General features: G+C 37.5%; 3 protein-coding genes across 25 annotated transcripts in view; 2 read left to right on the plus strand and 1 right to left on the minus strand.

Moving 5' to 3' along the window:
• The window catches only part of USP53 (ubiquitin specific peptidase 53), a 76,474-nt gene extending 70,506 nt beyond the window's left edge, over window positions 1–5,968 (plus strand). For 7 of the 10 annotated variants that reach the window (XM_054683846.2, XM_016952116.4, XM_054683847.2 and 4 more), the window contains 2 exons: window positions 1,634–1,730; window positions 2,806–5,968. In XM_054683846.2, coding sequence (XP_054539821.1) covers window positions 1,634–1,730; window positions 2,806–3,679 — 971 coding nt within the window. In that variant the 3' untranslated portion in view covers window positions 3,680–5,968. The remainder of the gene's footprint in view (window positions 1–1,633; window positions 1,731–2,805) is intronic. The other 3 variants (XM_054683848.2, XM_054683849.2, XM_063808995.1) reach the window with 2 other exon arrangements.
• A 1,533-nt stretch (window positions 5,969–7,501) lies between these two features.
• C4H4orf3 (chromosome 4 C4orf3 homolog) lies at window positions 7,502–10,982 on the minus strand. The gene is made up of 2 exons (XM_016952135.3): window positions 10,783–10,982; window positions 7,502–9,217 (listed from the first exon to the last, which is right to left on the minus strand). Coding segments are annotated over exons 1-2 (201 nt in total). The 3' UTR covers window positions 7,502–9,216.
• A 105-nt stretch (window positions 10,983–11,087) lies between these two features.
• Window positions 11,088–19,062, plus strand: part of LOC740478 (kelch-like protein 2) — a 152,491-nt gene continuing 144,516 nt past the window's right edge. For 5 of the 14 annotated variants that reach the window (XR_010156340.1, XM_063809000.1, XM_063809001.1 and 2 more), the window contains exon 1: window positions 11,117–11,637. The gene's annotated coding sequence lies outside the window, so the exon portion shown is untranslated. Of the gene's footprint in view, window positions 11,638–19,062 lie in introns of all 14 variants that reach the window. The other 9 variants (XR_010156334.1, XR_010156335.1, XR_010156336.1 and 6 more) reach the window with 7 other exon arrangements.

Genomic DNA, 19,062 nt, shown 5'->3' on the forward strand with positions numbered 1-19,062 from the left:
ATATTGGGTATTCCATAAACTGTAGCTATCATTATTGTGGTGGTACATGACTAAAATAATTTTATACAGTTTTCTACTTCTCATTTCTACGATAAGTGGGTGATGATGTTCACAAAGTAATTAAAGATACTTTTGTGTTTTGTTGATACATTGGTGGTTGTGACTTTTCTATCGGTATATTGGTGCCCCAGGACCCTTGTGCCTTAGTAAAGGAAAAAGCTCCCTGTAGACCTTCAGGTTCTCAGATATAAAGCACTTGTTCTCCCATAAGGGGGAATCAAAAACTGAGATGGTGTTAGGTAAACTCCTGTACAAATCCAAATGTCTTACTTCCCTTTTCTTCATCTCTACCTTTTAAAATAATTTTTAGTTTTCAGGGTTTTGTTTGTTCAGTTGGGCCTACTTTATCTGTAGTCTGGACATTAATTTCATTTAATTGTATTAAAGATTAGAGGGCAATAGTCATTTTTATTAGAGCTGTTTTAGTTAAGGTCATGTTTTGTAGAGAGAAATCCAAATGTAGATAATGTTTTACTCTGAACATTAATATTGTTAAAGGCTCTCCAGTGAATTCTCTTAGAATCATTGTTCAGAGGGAAATAGACCTGCTGTATTTTATGTGGTGCCATATTGACCTTTAGGCTCTAATCAATAGCTAGCTATAATTAGAGAGAGAGAGAAAAAATGATTAATTTGGTATCTGAAGTCTCATGTAGCAGGCTTGGAAGACACTTGGAAGTAACAAAAGTCACATTGTAAATTAGTATAACTTTTTTCATAAGACTTCATTAAAATTAAATTAAAAAACTATTTGGTGCCTATTAAATGTCAGAACCAGGAGAGAAGTTAAGTATCAATTATTAGGAAGCATTATGGCATCATGGTTAAGAGCACGGACTTTTGAGTCATAAAGATCTAATTCTGTAGTATATCGATATATATACTTAACCTTTCTAAGCCACTGTTTTCTCATCTGTAACATCAAGTTGATAGTCATTTCTTTATAAGGTTATTGTAAAGATTAAATGAAATATCCACTTCTCACAACTTGAGTAAGCAGTCAATAAATGGTAGCTAATTAGTAGTGGTATATTTTATATGCTATCATAATAACCTCCTACCAATTTTAATTCAGTTTAAATTCCTAATATTCCCATGAGGTAGGTAAAATGGATTATCATTATCCCATTATATAAGTGAGGGAACTGAGATTTTAAGAGGTTAAGAGGCTTGTTTACCTACCCATAATTAGTGAGTCCAAACTTCAACTCAAGCCAGCGATCTTCAAATGCAGGGTTTTTTCACTGTTAACACTTGGTCAGTAAAGATCTTGTCTTAAGTAACAGGGAAAACACATACACAGATCTGCATGACCCAGCAGGAACAGCACTATTCCATCATGGATGACACCCTCAAGTGATAATAAGCTGAAGAAATTTTGCATAAAGCATTCAAAAAAGAACTGTTATTTTGAGTTGGGTCTTAAAGAATTCATTTTTTTAAATTGGAAGAGATTACCTGTTTATAGAAAGCTTTATGTAAATATAGAAAAGTATAAATGAAATAAATTCTGTAACATAATTTAAATTATTTTGTTTTCCTCATCTCTTCTCCCCACCCCACCCAACCCTAGGCTTTAGAAAAGAACTCAGGAATTTGGAAGCAGGCTATAAATCTCACGAATTCCACCCAGAATCACATTTACAAATAAAAAATCATTTGATAAAAAGGTAACCATATTTTTTTCCCTAAATACATGTATTATAGGCACGTTGTTTATCAGAAGGGCATAAATACATATTATTACTTTGAAAGCAATGGGTCTACAGTATTAAGATGCCTTTCTTATTGGGAATCATTAATAGAATGTGGATCTAAGGATAGAGAGCTTACAAAGTACCAGGTACAGTATCTGATTGTCTGTTTCAATCCTCACAGCACTCTTATGAGGTAGGTGATATTTTACAAGAGAAAATTTGAAGCTTAGGTTAAGTAATGTGACCAAAACAATCGAGCTGAGATTTGATTATAGCTCCATCTACCTAGCAAATCCTCAACTCTCTTTAACCATTGCATTCTAATTAAATTCCACATAATTCATATGAGAAAAATAATTTGCAATATGGCATCATTTACCCTCACCTTAGAAAATAACTATTACCTAAAGATAATCTTGATTACATTATTTTAAACTAGTATACAGCCAGGTGTGATGTGGTGGTACATGTCTGTAATCCTAGCTACTGAGGAGGCTGAGGCAGCAGGATCACTTGAGGCCAGTTTAAAGCCAGCCTAGGCAACATAGCAAGACCCTCAAATATAATATAAATATATTTGCAAAATATAATAAAGTAATTAATATACTATACTGCTACATATCAAAATTTAAGTATTTCTACCTCTATTGCCTTTAAAGTTTGGAGTGTTGGTGGGGAGATGTTTTAGAGTACTGTTTGACTGTTAACACTTTCCTCAAGTTCTATATATTGTTACAAATAAATGTAATTTTAGTGTTTTGAGTTGAAGTGAGTTTTTAAAATTATATTTCTAATTATTAGAAATGGGATTCTGGTAATGATGGGTGTTTCTGGTAAACACTCACATATTCTGACATAAAGAGTTTGGATTTGGAGAGAGTTGAAAATGTTAATGGTTGCAAATATCTTTCCATTTTTGTGGTTTTGTTGTAAAAATAATATAAACTGTATTTTGGGAAAATCAAACTACAAAACAAATGTTTATTTTCCCCTAGTTTCATATATTTGCATAGGGTGTTCTAGCTTTGTTTTTATTTTCATATTTCAGATCACATGTACATGAAGACCATGGAAAGTTATTTCCTTCATCCAGTCTACAAATACCCAAGGACCATAATGCAAGAGAACATATCCACCAGTCAGATGAACAGAAACTTGAAAAACCAAATGAATGCAAATTTTCTGAGTGGCTTAATATAGAAAATTCTGAGAGAACAGGTTTGCCTTTTCACGTTGATAACTCTGCTTCTGGGAAGAGAGTGAACAGTAATGAACCATCTTCATTATGGTCTTCACACCTAAGAACTGTTCGGTTAAAGCCAGAAACTGCTCCTCTCATCCAGCAGCAAAATATTATGGATCAATGTTACTTTGAGAACTCTCTATCCACAGAATGTATAATTCAGTCAGCCAGCAGATCTGATGGGTGTCAGATGCCAAAACTTTTTTGCCAGAATCTACCACCCCCTTTGCCACCAAAGAAATATGCTATAACCAGTGTGCCACAGTCAGAGAAAAGCGAATCTACACCTGATGTCAAACTTACAGAGGTGTTTAAAGCTACCTCTCATCTTCCGAAGCACAGTTTAAGTACAGCTTCAGAACCAAGTTTAGAAGTGAGTACACATATGAATGATGAAAGACATAAAGAAACATTTCAAGTGAGAGAATGTTTTGGCAACACACCAAACTGTCCATCCAGCTCCTCAACTAACGATTTTCAGGCAAACTCAGGTGCCATTGATGCATTTTGCCAACCAGAACTAGACTCTATTTCTACCTGTCCAAATGAGACAGTTGCATTAACTACCTATTTTTCAGTTGATAGCTGCATGACGGATACATATAGATTGAAATACCATCAGAGGCCCAAGCTGTCTTTTCCAGAGAGCAGTGGCTTTTGTAATAATTCACTATCTTAGAGTGAAAAAGGACTAGACCTGTGTTACATAATAATCTTGGTTCAAGCTGCCCTTCTGAACAAAGATATAAACCTAGCATACATTGTAATAGATAACTGGTAAAATTGACCAACTTTTACTTCTCAGAGGCCATTTAAATATAATAGGAACCTACTGACCAAACCTAGTGATACATAAAATTAAAGCCTGTGGCATCTTTAAAGTTGTTAATCACTATACATACGTACGTGTATATGTGTATACACATATATAATTTTATGATCAATATCTTAGATATTTTAGAAATTCCCTTTGAATAGTCTTGGCGTGCTGTGAAAAATAGAAAATCAGGGAGATATAATAATTCATTTGTCATATGCTACAGTTGAATAAAAATTAAATTTGTCCCCCTATTTTGTGGCCAGTAGACTGGGAAGTATTAAACTAACCAGTACTCATGTATGGAGATTATAAACTATGCTAATTGAAAAGTACCAGGTGATACATAGCCTGGTACTTTTTTGTCAAAGAATTGCTTTATGAAGAAGCACTTTCTAATGGGTAACCAGAAAAGGGCTTCACCCATTTGTTTTTGACTTCTATGATAGTCACTGCATAAGATCCTTTTAAGTGTCTTAAAAAAAATGACTTATGAATTTGATAGCATTTGGGGAAAAAAAGCCTTATATGATTAACAATTTGTAAGTTTTCAAGATCAGATGGAATTTAATTTTGCTCCTAGAATTTTTGTCTTCAGAATATCTAGTTAAGATAAATTAGGCCTTTGACTATTATAGGTATTCATAAATGCTACTTTAGCCATGTAAGTTAAAAAGTTAAAATACTTAAACTTTATTTATTTATCTCGTTACTTTTTTTCTAATTTTATATGAAATGTGAAAGGTCTTTATTTTGGTTTGGTTTACTTTGGGCTGCTAACCACCAGTGTTAGGAATTAATGTAGGGCCCCCTCTTATTGGGAATGTCACTGTAATTGCCTACATTTTCTTTGCTGTAATATTACCTGCTTATAGGTTGTCAACCCATTTTATCTGAATTTGAAAATCTATCTAGGTTTCCAGATTAAATTTCTACCTTTCATATAGAGAGTTTAATTTTAATAAAATGTTTAATTAGAGCATCCTTCCCTTTTATTCTACTTTGAACAAATAGTAATTTTACCCCAACTACTTTTCATGAAGAGTGCTTTGAAAATTAAAGGAATTTTTATTATTATGGTAACCTTATGAGTAAAAATAAGTTACTTTAATTGCTTTATTTCGTTAGTTGTCATTTTATTTTGTACTATGCTGGTAAACTAATTGTGGTTTAGAATAGTTTTATGTTCACTCCTGATAACTGAGAAACAGAACTAAAGTTTTCCTTACATTCCTAAATGGATAAACCTCATATTCAATAAACTAGTAAATGTAGCCACTTGACTGATTGCGTAAATCGTGTTAAAACATTCTAATATGTTGTAAATAATTTAATGTGAATACTGTTAGATAAACAGAAAATAATTGCTTATAAAAGTCTAACTTCACCCAGTTACCAAGTCTTGGCCAAATTTTATCTTCTGCCTATAGTTTTTACTAGCCTTTTTAAACTGTAATAGTGAGTGATCATTACTTTATATTCTCGTAAGTTAGAAATACTTGAATGCCAAATTAATTTTATCTTTTAAGAAAGCTTATTTTTAACATAATTTTTTAGTATGGAGGGTTTGTAAATAATGTAAAGTTTGTAAACCTGTATTTAAAATACCAAAGTTTTTACTTCTTTTATAACATTGTAAGATACTAGAAAAATGGGCTTCAAGTTTTTTAATAGCTTTCACAAAGTTTGTGTAGTTTTTTTTTTTTTCTATTTGGTTAAGATGTGAGTTGGAAATGTATTATTTGAAACATTTAAACTAATTTTTGTATTTAACAGCAGTCTCAGACATTTGTCTTTTCAACTCAGTTGAGTTGTAGACATCAAATAGAAATGTCCAGTTGAAACCTCCTGACTCATGTACTACTACACAAACTAGAAAATGACCATTTATTTTTATGTTGATTCAACACTCCAAATACAGATTGATACATATATACTAATCATTTTATTTCATGTAAAAGTTTTACATCTAGGGTGCCTATTTATTTTTATAGATGTTTTCATCCAGTTATAAGCTTATTATAACTTTGTAAATATTTCAGCCAACAGTTGTAATGTTTAAAATACTTACCTTCAGAATGTTATATTTTCATGTGAAATCAATTTCTTCTAATTCAAAAAAATTTTAAGATAAACTGATTTTTAAGTTTATATGATTGGACTTCTCTTTGCATTCATGAACTGTGTGTCACCCTCCCACCAACGTGGATTATTATGGGACATGTTAAGTCACGGGTACTTGGAATTTCACTGATCATAAACTGTTATCACAGGAGATCCTAGGAGTTAAACTCCAGCAAGGTCTAAAGCACAGCTCCTTAGAAAAGGAGTTGGCAAACTTCCTATAAAGATAGAAAATAATTTAGGCTTTGTGGACCATAATATTTCTGTAATAACTACTCAACTCTGCCTTTGTAATGTGAAAGCAGCCATAAACAATATGTAAATGAATGAGCATGGCTGTTTTCCAGTAAAACTTTGTCAACATAGAAATCCAGATTGCATATAACTTTCATGTCATGAAAGTTTTTTTTTTCCCCATTTTAAAATGTAAAAAATATTCTTAGCTCACAGGCTGAAGTCTCCATGCCACTTACGGACTGAGTATTTGCAGCTCTTTACATCCTAAAACGTTCAGGTTAAGCTCCCTAAAAACTATCCCTTGCAACTGCTAATAAGCCAGTTCATTTCAAAAGGAACTACTAAAACAATCATTTCACTTTATATAAAATGGTGTGAAATTTACAAAAGAATTTATCAGAGTAAAGTCACATTGATTTTCTTTTGATGTCTTTTTTGTTTTGTTATCTTAGCAAGTTTGCAACTTTTCTTGGAGTTCCATTTATCCACTTCTTAAAAGCCTTCAAACTGAGGGCAATGTAAGCAGTCACTATACTTGCTATGGCACAGTTTAATGGTAGGTACAATTTCTTACCTATAGGAAAGATTCAGCCTTCATACTGCCACCATTTTGAAAATGCCAATTACAGTCATGTCATATTACTAAGTCAGGGTTCGCCATAGAAAGAGAATCAACAGGATATATATAGAAATAAATTTATTATGAGGGATTGGCTCTCGTGATTATGGAGGCTGAGAAGTCCCACAATCTGCTTTCTGCAGACAGTAAGCGCAGGAAAGCCAATGGTGTAGTTCCAGTCCAAACCCAAAGGTCTGAGAACCAGGGGCCCTGGTCCATGTCTGAAAGCCAGAGAATCAGGAGAACCAATGTCCAAGGATAGAACATGGATGTCCCTGTTCAAGCAGAGAGAAGACAGAATTTGCCCTTCCTCTGCCTTTTTATTCCAGCCAGGCCCTCAAGGGGTTGGATGATGCCCACCCGCAGTGGAGTGGGTGGCTCTTTTTTATTCAGTCTACTGATTCAAATGCTAATCTCTTCTGGAAACACCCTCATGGACAAACCCAGAAATCTGGGCATCTCCTAGCATAATCAAGATGACATATAAAATTAACCTTCACACCAAGATCTCTCCATCTTCACCATACTAGAAATTTTCAGAATATTTGGTAATTGTGGTAGTAGGCTGATTTTAGGCTCAAAAAGGCAGTATGGATTATGATCGGAAGTCTGTGTGTGACCTAACAGTAAACTATGTGAGAACTGTTAATCACCTCACAATCATACCACCAGGTAATTTGTTAGAATAAAACCAAACTCAGCTATATAAGTAAACATTTATTAGATGAAACCATTAGCAAGCAGTGCAGAAACAGTTCACACAGTTGATTTGGTAAACTCAGTGAAATCCCAGTTCTGTGTTCCTACAGATGTTTCAACCATACCTTCCATAGATGGTTCTCTTTAGGTTGATGTGACAACACCTTAAAAGCATAATTGCTAACTTTATAGTCAGCAATTATATTCCAGACTTGACTAACCCTAAGAACGATTTGAAAGGTAGGAAGATATACAGAGAGTTTACCAGATCTTATGCCCTGTTTAAAAGGTGGGGGAGTATCCCCAAAATATTTAAGACAATTCATATATGCTGAATGCAACTAATTTAAACAAAAGACCACTTCTACCATTCCTCATGTAAAGCCTTTAGGGCTAACAGGAATATTTTCTTTTTGAGACAGGGTCTCTGTTGCCCACGTTAGAGTGCAGTGGCCCCATCTTGGCTCACTGCAACCTTCACCTCCCGGATTCAAGCAATTCTCGTGCCTCAGCCTCCCAAATAGCTGGGACTACAGGTGCATGCCAACATGCCCAGCTAAATTTTTTGTATTTTTTAATAGAGATAGGGTTTCACCAGGTTGGCCAGGCTGGTGTCACAACTCTTGACCTCAAGTGATCTACCGCCCTTGGCCTCCCAAAGTGCTGGGCTTATAGGCGTGAGCCACTGTGCCCGGCCAACAGTAATATTTTTTATTAGCTACTACAGCTTAGAGTAGCTGCTATGGGAGTGTGGCCTTTTTGATTAAATACTAGCTGATCAACCCTAGAATATAAATTCTTGTTTTATAACATTTAGATTTAAATAACAATAAGAATGTAAGCTCCATGAAGGCAAGAATGCCTTTTTGTTTTGTTCACTGCTGTGTCTAAAATAATGCCTGGCTCAAATATTTGTTGAATGAGTAAATATGCTGACTTTGCTGAAGTATTTAAGCAAGTTACAGATATTATACAAATAAATGTTTTGGGCACAAGCACACTTAATGAAACAGTAAAACAAAAAATAGGTTTGAAACACATAATCCTTCGTTATAGGAGGCTCAAGAGTTTAAAAGGAAAAAAGGGGGAAGATACCCAGGTAAAAGGGCATGCATGCTAGCTTTCCAATACTTTGATATTACCTGCTTTTTCTAAGACTGTATCAACCTGTCGCCCAACCATAACCTATCTTTTCATAACAGAGTCCAACTAAACCTAAAAATTAAAACTGGAACCTAGCAGCTTCTATGCAATCTAAGAATACTTTGTTCCCTCTCTCAAAATCTTTCCCTGCTTTTGAATAATTGACTTTTGAATTCATAAAAACCTTCCCTTATTAATCATCCTATTACTTGCATCATAGTAAACCCTGATCAACTCTTAAAACATTAAAAGACATAACTATATTTCTTAATGAATACACAAGACCTTTAAGTACAAATGCTTTTATATTCAGCCCCTGTAAAGCCATCAGATGTTTGAAAGTTTTTAAACACGAACCAAAGGGTTTAATTTTAAGAACTTAGCTAGGAATGGGTGAAATCCTACCCATTTAATAGAGTTCTGCAAATTAGTAACAAAGTGTAAAATGAAAGGAAGGGTCCCTTGGAGATGTGAAATTCTTCTATTGAGAGTCCTGTCTTCTTTATTCAAGAAGTTTGTAGCCATTTTCAGAATTCACTCAAGAACCAACTTCTTAATTTAGATATCAGCGAACAAGTCTGTAAAAAGCAAGTATTTGTCAGCAATATGTGCTTTATCTTCCCAGTTTTTAACACTTTATGCCTATTTACATGTTGATAAAAAGAAAAACCTAGAACATTTCTTGTAAGGCCTCTATTTTCTATCCAGAGCTGAAAATTCAGGTCATAAAAACAAACACACACACACACACAAAACCCACTGTATTTGAGATTATCAGTCTCTACCAAAACAGGGAGGGAGAGTAAAACTCTCCCTTTACAAATGGCTTGACAGAGAATTTTATAAAAATCCCTATCCCTTTTGCCATCCTCCCATTAATCCCTCTCGCTCCCCTGCCACCCCTTTTTTTGAGACAGGGTTTTGCTTTGTCTCCCAGACCGGAGTATAGTGGCACGTTCACAGCTCACTGAAGCCTCGACCTCCCCAGCTCAAGCAATCCTCCTATTTCAGCTTCCCAAGTAGCTGGGACTACAGGCGTGAGCCACTGTGCCTGGCCCTCTCTGTCTTCTCTAACTTACTACACCATCCAAGAAATCAGACAGTGAGGCTTAAGACACCCAAATCTTGGTGAAAATATAGGATGGGGGTTGGGGGTGTAGAAGAAGTGACTGCCTATCAAGAAGTGAGAATTTCAGAAGTAACTCATAGGCATGGTGACTAAGAGGAGTTAACAGTGAGTGAACAATCAACTCCAAAGTCCAGGAGAGCTGTCTAGATGGGCTACACTGCTCTTCTCCCATAGGAGCCCTGTTTCATCTCACTGCTTCTCCTTAGCTTGTCTCTTACCACCATCTCCATTTGGTGTCTGCTTCCTCCTGCCCTATTCTCTTAAGTTCCCTTCCTTTACCCTCTGCCAGAATTGTCTTTTCAGAGCGAGTGGCGATGAAAATGGAGAGCATGGGTTTTACAAGTAAACTCTACAGAATTTTGTAACTTGGTGTTTTAGGATATGTGGATGTGTGTAAGAAAAGGGCAAAGTGTCTCAGGTTTCTGGGAGGTAACGGTGGATAAAGTTGGCGTTTACTGAAATGGTAACGCTGCAAGGCAAGTAAATTTGGGTAAGAAGCTGTTAAGAGTTCAGTTTTGGACATGTTTAGTTTTAGACAGCTGCGTGGTCTGCTCATGGTTAAACAGCTGTATAGTAAAAATAGCTTTCGTTGAGCACTTACTACTGCCAGGCAACATGCAAATCACTACGATCTCAATCTTCACTACACCCCTATGACCTGGGTTACTAATGGTCCCAAATGGCAGATGAAAAAATAAAGCTCCAAAAAGCGAAATAACTTCTCCGGTCGCTTCATGGTGCTGCAGGAACTCAAGCCTAGCTGGTTTCATTCCAAATCATGAGAAAATATGACGCCAAGTTTTCTCCACACTTCTTTGGAGACTCCCACGGACGTGCTAAAGAAGGACATTTTACTCCTAGTCCTTCTCCCCCACCCACCCGACTGCGCCACTCACCAGCTGTGTGATCTTGGACATATATAAACTCTCTGGAATTCAGTCCCCTCCCCGCCCAAAAGGGAGCAAATGATCTCTAAGCTCCTTACCACCCCAATTTTGCATTCGAGATACTCACCATGGCAAAAAATACACAAAGAGAAACACCACCACATCGAAAAGGATGAAAAGCCAGAGGTCCAACCAGTAGGAGTGTTTGGGAAGCCCATTTGCCCCAGACTGAGGCCTCACATCGAGGTTCTGCCTCCCTCCCTCGCTAAAGCCTCGCCGCTCCCGGAGACCATCTCGACCATCAACACCCGGTGCGTCCACCTCCATCTCGCTCCTGCAGCTTCGTAACAACCCTAGAAACCGAAAATGCTTAAGTTTCCGGACTTTGGTGTTCGCCGCACCGGAAACTGAGCGGAGTCCGGCCGCCTGCGCAGTCCGCCGCGCCCCGGGTTCCGGAAGGCACTCTGAACCTACTCTCCCCAGCGCGCAGGCGCCTGTCTCGGCTTTCCGCTGCCTCCGTGACCGCTGGCATGAAGCGCGGCCTCCGCCTTGACACTAAGTCAATGGGCCCGCCTACTTCTGCCTCGCGGCGTCCCAGGCAGATAGCTGGTTATTCAGGTTTCGTTGGAAGAAATACGCTCTCGTACCCCTGAAAGGCCCAGTCCAGTCAGGTGATGGACTCCTCCCTGAAACTGCACAAGGTCACCTCTCCTATCCCCGTATTCCGTTTGGATCCTTATGCCAACGTGTTAGGAAGGCCCCCTCTGGTGGGTTTTGTACTGTCTCTAGCATTTGACACTTAATATTTAAACACCACCGATGAGGTGGTCGTCCTACTCACGGGACTGAGTTTCCAAACGGGCCAGAGAGCAGCACGTGAGCATTTTGCAGGTACTTCAAGGGAGTGGGTTTAAGAATAACCTGGCCGCGCCCCCCTGTAATCCCAGCACTTTGAGAGACCGAGGCGGGCGGATCACCTGAGGTAAGGAGTTCGAGACCAGCCTGGCCAACATACTGAAATCCCGTCTCTACTAAAAAAAAAAAAATCCAAAAATTAGCCGGGCGTGGTGGCAGGCGCCTGTAATCCCAGTTACTCGGGAGGCTGAGGCAGGAGAATCGCTTGAACCCGGGAGGCGGAGGTTGCAGTGAGCTGAGATCGTGCCACTGTTGCACTCCAGGCTGGGCAACAGAGCGAGACTCCATCTGGGGGAAAATGGGGGTGGGAAGAATAACCCAAAGGTTATTTGACTTTGAGTGTGAGCCTCAGCAAGAATAGAATGCTAGCAGGAAGAAAATGACCTATACTGCCTGGATTTTACCTCGTGGGTCCAATTTCAAATATTCTCTTTCTTGTCACATTATGATTCCTGAATTGTTCAGAAAATAACGGGCACCCAGACATATAAGTGGTTCTCTTGGTGCATAGTAAATGGAGATAAGACTGTAGTTGTGTTTTTACAAAGTCATTAAATCGTCGTAAAACCTCTTTGAAGGGGCAGTACTCCATTTTATAGAATTAGGAAATGAGACACAAAAGGAGTGAATTGTCTAAGGTTACTGAAAAAATTATAAAGCCTAAAATTAACTGCAAATCCAGCACTCTTAAAGCTGTTCCATAGCTTCCTAACCTTGCTCCAATTTGCCTCCAAATCAATTGCCAGGTTTTAGAGACAAAGATAGTATACGACCTTTCAAGAAAAATGCTTTGTAGATTCTGGGATGAGAGGGCCATTACCTGAGAATTAATTAGATTGTGTGCTGTAATACAGATTGTCTGATGGTAGTAGACAAAAAGACCCTGGGCTTAAGTGGCATTGAATCTTTACAAAAATTAGGAAAGGCAAATAAACAATTGCCCCTACCAGAGATGGAAGCATTCTTCTCGCTGACAAGGTAGGATCAATTACTCCTAGTTATTGAAGTAGGATTGATAAAAAATTATTGAGATTATTAGTGTTGAAGAAGCATGACATAAACTGAACAGGTCTTGAAATGGTTTTAAACTTGTCTTTGGCCCAGAGTCACATGCTCATCATGAGGGGATGTTGACAGTATGATCTGATCTTGAGTCAGGAACGTCTGTCAGACTTGGAAGAGCAACTAGTGCAAATAAGGAGGGGTTATTTAAACTAAATTCAGTTGAAAGATTGTATTTCCGACTTTACCCTTGTAAAAGTCCCACTGATTGTTGATTATTCCACATTACAGAAATGAGTTTAGAGTGTGTTGTGGCTGATTTTGAACTACTGGCCTCAAGTGATCCTTCTGCCTCGACTTCCCAAAGTACTGGGATTACAGGCATGAGCCACCTTGCTCAGTTGGCATTTGCCATTATCAAAGCAATTTAAATTTTAAAAAGTACTGTACTGAAATCCAGGTTCACTGTCAGTCATGCAATACCTCGGCACTTGTCCAACCACCTTGAACTTTCTACTTCACATGTTCAAGTGAAAAATATGCACCAGGGACTACAGATTGAATCATTGCACTGCAACCATGATCCAACACTTCCATAATTCTGTCAGCACACTTAATCTGATTGGGCTGGGGTGGAGAAGGTGGTGTATGAAAATGCTATAACCATCAGGCCAAAGACAGCTAAGTGTTTTTAAGAAGACGTTACAGATCTTCTGAACTTCAAGTGCAATAAGTTTTCAGGAGGGAGATGATGATGAATTTTGCTTTAACCTAAGGGATAATGCAAATTTTTCGTATGCAGCTCTCAAGCCAATATATCCATGTGATAAAGCATCCTCATGATCATCCTAGGAATTAAATTAATTTTATAGAATAACCTCTCCAACAGTGGAGAATTTGGTTACTGTAATTTTCATCTGGAAATATATGTGTTTATCTTAAATTATTCTTTCTCATCTTAACTTTGTCTTTTCCTCCTTTTCAAATTGAGTACCTGTCCTAACAACAACCCTGTTGATTGGTACCACAAGTTATTTCTCCATCTTCTGGGTCATTTTATTTATTCATTTTGTTGTTATTGTTCTCTTCAATTCTTTTTTTTTTTTTTTTTTTTTTGGAGACGGAGTCTTGCTCTGTTGCCCAGGCTGGAGTGCAATGGTGCGATCTTGGCTCACTGCAACCTCCACCTCATGGGGTCAAGCAATTCTCCCTGCCTCAGCCTCCTGAGTAGCTGGGATTTCAGCCGCCTGCCAGCACGCCTGGCTAATTTTTGTATTTTTAGTAGAGACAGAGTTTCGCCATGTTGGCCAGGCTGGTCTTGAACTCCTGACCTCAGGTGATCTGCCCGCCTCGGCCTGCCAAAGTGCTGGGATTGCAGGCATGAGCCACTGCACCCAGGCTGTTCTCTTTCATTCTTACTCCTTTGTATATCTTCAATAGTTTTCTTTGTTTAAGAGTTGTACTATCTGCTGGGCGCTGTTGTTCACACCTGTAATCCCAGCACTTCGGGAGGCCAAGGTGGGTGGATTGCTTGAGCCTAGGTGTTCGAGACAAGCCTGAGCAACATGGCGAAATCCCATCTCTACAAAAAATAGAAAAGTTAGCTAAGTGTGGTGGCACACACCTGTAGTCCTAGCTACTCAGGAGGCTGAATTGGGAGGATCACTTGAGGTCGAGGCTGCAGTGAACTGTTATCGTGCCACTGCACTTCAGCCTGGATGACAGAGCAAGACCATGTTCCCTCCATGCTCTAACAAAGAAAGAGTTGTACTATCATCATAACTAGGTTGAAGCTTCTCTTTTATCTTCATCGTGGCCTTAGCAGTTCCCACCTTTATACCCACTATTAATCTGGCTCTACTCTACTCAGCCAACCTGGTACCCAGGAAACATTCTTTGCTCCAGTCAGAGTGCTTTCTTCCATCTTCCTCATGGAAACTATTCTCTTGGCCTCTGGGCTTTGGTGCATGTTTTTCCTGTTAAACTGGAATGCTTTCTCACCTGTCCAAATCCTACTCATCCTTCAGGGCCCAACTTAAGTGCCAACTTCATAAAATTTCCTTCACTACAATTCACATTGATCTCTCCATTCTTGGTATTTCTAACATACCAATTGTGAAAACTTCACATTTAACTTGTCTCCACCTTCTATGTCATGTTTTCTTCTTGGGGAGAGGGTTATTTTCTCAAGATCAAGGCAGTGAATGAAGTATTTGTTTCCATAGTTTTTTGCCTTCCTTTGGCACCTATTATTTCCCTCTACATTCTGTAATGGCCTCCTATTAATGGGGCTATTTATTAGACTGGTCATCTTTCAAAATTTCCCTACCTCTGACTCAAAAAACACTGAAATTTTCTTGATATTGTCTGGCACATTGGCTTGCTTTGTAGCAATTTTATGTAAATTTTCTCCCCTGTTAGAGTATTAAGTTATGTTCATTTGTTTTGAGACAGGGTATTGGTCTGTCACACATGCTGGAGTGCAGTGGTGCAATCAGAGCTCATGGCAACCTTGAACCCCTGGGCTCAAGCAATCCTTCCACCTCAGCTTTCCCAGTTGTTAGGACTACAGACACACACCACCATGCCAGGCTTGCTTTTTATTAATGTTTATTTTTGTAGAAATGGGTTTTCACTATGTTGCCCAGTGAAACTGCTGGTTTCAAGTGATCCTCCTGCTTCAGCCTCTCGAACTGCCAGGATTACAGGCATGAGCCACTGAACCTAGCACTTATTAAGTGTTCTTTAAAGGAGAGACAGTATTTTTGCCATCTTTGCAATCTCCACAGCTCTTTAAACAGTGTCTTCCTCATGGAAGAAATTTAATATGTATTCAACAATAGTTTGTTATATTCTGCAACCACTAACACAATCCTAGTCAAAAAAATACTTGCAAAATTGTGTGTTTTATAACATAATAGTGTATGATACCAGTGGGATCTGACGCTATTGATCTATACTCTTAGCAGGGATACTTTCTGAGATGTTTTGAAGTACTAGTAATGGATATGTGCCAATCCTTTCCCCTTTGTGGATTTTCCTTCTTTAATTTCAGTAAATACTTTTTAATACCTGCTGTGTGTCAGGCATTGTCCAAGGAGCCATAAGAGATACGGAAGCAATACCAACTGATTCATTAAAAATACTGACTGAGGACATATAACAGAGCAATGAAGTTTTCGAACAGTATCACAGAGCCTGGGGTTCTGCATAATGATTTGGGTTTTGAAAGGCTGAACAGAACTGGCTGTGAACATACTAGTCAGATACAATTAAACCTCTTTCTGCTTATACATGTACATGTATTATACATGTACATGTCTGTACTTATACATGTACAGACAGACTTCAACCATAAAAACTTAGTTTTGTTTATTTTTTAGAGTTTCATACAAGATTTTATTTCAAAACAAAGCATCCTTCTGCTTTTAAAAGTTTAAAAACTTCGGTAGAGCAGAGTTTAACTAGTAGGCACAAATGACAAAGATGTTGAAACCTACAACTTTGAAATTTCATTAAGCTAATCATCAGCAATCAACCTGTTATTTGTTTTATTGAAAGGTGTTAGAGAGGCAGTCATTGAGGATGGAGTCTCAAAGGTTAGTCAATACATGACATGTTTTTATCTCATAAGATTATAGGTTTCCAAGCATAGGAAACCTGTGCTTGGAATTAAAACCTATGCTTGGAATTAAACAGTTGTTAATTTAGAATAAATAAATGGATGCTAAGGTGATCATTGCTATATACAAAATATTGACCAGAATTAGACTTATAAGTGTGACAAATGTAACCGTGTTAACAGAAGTTATTCTTGGAAGATGGGATCACAGATAGTTTCATTCTTTGTGTTTTTCCATATTTTTCAAATTTTCTCAATGAAAATGCATTTTATTAACTAGAAGTTGGAAAGTTTGTTGAAAAAAAGTAAATTAGAAAATAAACAAGACACAGTCTAGTCCAAAATTATTATTTAACTGTTTATGGCATCAGATCACAGACAGTAGACACGTAAGTATCAAGGGGCTTTAATGATTTATAACAGTGCTTTTTAAACTAAATTTCATGGAATGCTATGATTCCTCGGGGTTTACTCAAGGACCAACATGGAATGGAAGAGATAGATGCAGGGAATGTGGCTTAAGGCATCTACTGGAAAAGCTCAGCTTTCTTGTTCATATCTATAAATATGCCTGTTGGAGAACAGATTTATTGTTGTTGTTGTTGTTGTTGTTTTTCTGTTCTAGTGAAAGCTAGTGTCAAAAAATCACCTTGGGTGACCCACGTTCAAAATGGTGGAATAGCAACTCCAAGTTCCTGTCCCTCCACAGCAGCGTTGAAAAACAAGCAAAAGCTGTCTGAAATAACTTTTTCAGAATGCTGGAAAACAGTCAGAAGTTTACAGCAACCAAGAAAATACTGACTCAAAATATATGAAGCAGACATTGACAGAATTGAAGGGGGAAATAGACAGTTTTACAAAAGTTTTTGGAAACTTTAATACTTTACTTTTAATAATGGGTAGAACATTTAGACAGAAGAGCAGTAAGAAAATAGGGGACTTGAACAACACTATAAACCAACTATACCTGACAGACACATACAGAACTCCACCCAACAGCAGCAAAATATCAAGTCTTATCAAGTATACATGAAACATTCTCCAGGATATATTATATATTAAGGCATAAAACAAGTTTCAGTGAAGTTTTAAAAATTGAAGTCAGAAAGATCTCTGACAACAATGAAATGAAGTTAGAAGTTAATAACAGAAGGAAAACTGGAAAATTCACAAACATGTGGAAATTTAACATACTCTTAAACCACCAGTGGTTCAAAAAGGATATCATAAGGGAAATTAGAAAATACTTAGAGACAAACAAAAATGAAAATGCAACATAGGAAAACTTGTAGATTGCAGTGAAGACAATCTATAGCTATAAATGCCTACGTTAACAAAGAAAGATCTCAAATCAACCTAACTTTACAACATGAGGAAATAGAAAAAGGAGAACAAAATAACAAAGCTATCAGAAGACAGGAAATAATAAAGATTAGAGCAGAGATAAATGAAATAGTGAATACAAAACCCATAGAAGTAATCAATGAAACCAAAATTGGTTCTTTGAAAAGATGAACCAAATTGGCAAACCTTTAGCTACAGGAAGAAAAAGGTGAGAAGACACAAATAACTAAAATCATAAAGGAAAGTGTACATATTACCACCAAACTTACAGAAATAAAAAGGATTATAATACTGTGAACAATTGTATGTCAACAAATTAGATAACTTAGACGAATAGAAAAGCTGAACAGACCTATAACAAGTAAAGAGATTCAATCAGTAATCAAAACATTCCAACAAAGAAAAGTCCAGGAGTAGATCACTTCTCTGGTGAATAATATCCAACATTTAAAGAATTAACACTGTTCCTTTTCAAACTCTCTCAATAAATAGACCTGAGAGAACACTCTCTAACTCATTCTATTAAGCTAGTACTCTGATACCAAGGCAGATAATGACATCACAAGAAAAGCAAATTACAGATATTGCACACCCATGTTTATAGCAGCACTTTTCACAATAGCCAAGAGGTGGAAGCAACCCAAATATCTATCAACAGGTGAATGGATTAAAAAAATGTGTTATCTACATACAATGGAATATCATTCAGCCTTAAGAGGAAGGAAATCCTGTCAAATGCTACAATGTGGATGAACCTTGAGGTCATTATCCTAAATGAAATAAGCCAGTGACAGACAAATACTGTATGATTCCACTTACATGAGGTATATTAAGGAGTCAAATTCCTAGAAACATAAAGTAGAGTGGTGTTTACCAGGGGCTGGGGACAGAGGGAAAAGGCCAATTGTTTAATGGGCATAGAGTTATAGTTTTGTAAGGTGAAAACGTTTTGGAGATCTGTTTCACAACTATTTGAATATGTTTCACACTACTAAACTGTACTTTTGAAAATGGTTAATATGGTAAGTTTTATGTTATATGCTTTTACCACTATAAAAAAATTGCAGACCAGTATCCCTTACGAATATAGATAGAAAAGTTCTCAAAAAGGGCCAGGCACTGTGACTCATGCCTATAATCCCAGCACTTTGGGAGGCCGAGGTGGGTGGATCATGAGGTCAGGAGTTCAAGACCATCCTGGCCCAGATGGTGAAACCCCATCTCTACTAAAACTACAAAAATTAGCCAGGTGCAGTGGCAGGCATCTGTAATCCCAGCTGCTTGGGAGGCTGAGGCAAGATAATTGACTGAGCCCGGGTAGCAGAGTTTGCAGTGAGTTGAGATCGCGCAACTGCACTCCAGCCTGGGTGACAAAGTGACACTCCATCTCAAAAAAAAAGAATCCGTCTCAAAAAAAAAAATTCTCAAAAAGTACTAGTAAACCCAAACCAACAGCATATTAAAAGGATTATATACCATTACCACATGAGGTTTATCCCAGGAATGCAAGGGTAGCTCAACATA

The sequence above is a fragment of the Pan troglodytes genome, chromosome 3 (genome assembly GCF_028858775.2).
Source record: "Pan troglodytes isolate AG18354 chromosome 3, NHGRI_mPanTro3-v2.0_pri, whole genome shotgun sequence".
Taxonomy (NCBI): Eukaryota; Metazoa; Chordata; class Mammalia; order Primates; family Hominidae; genus Pan; species Pan troglodytes.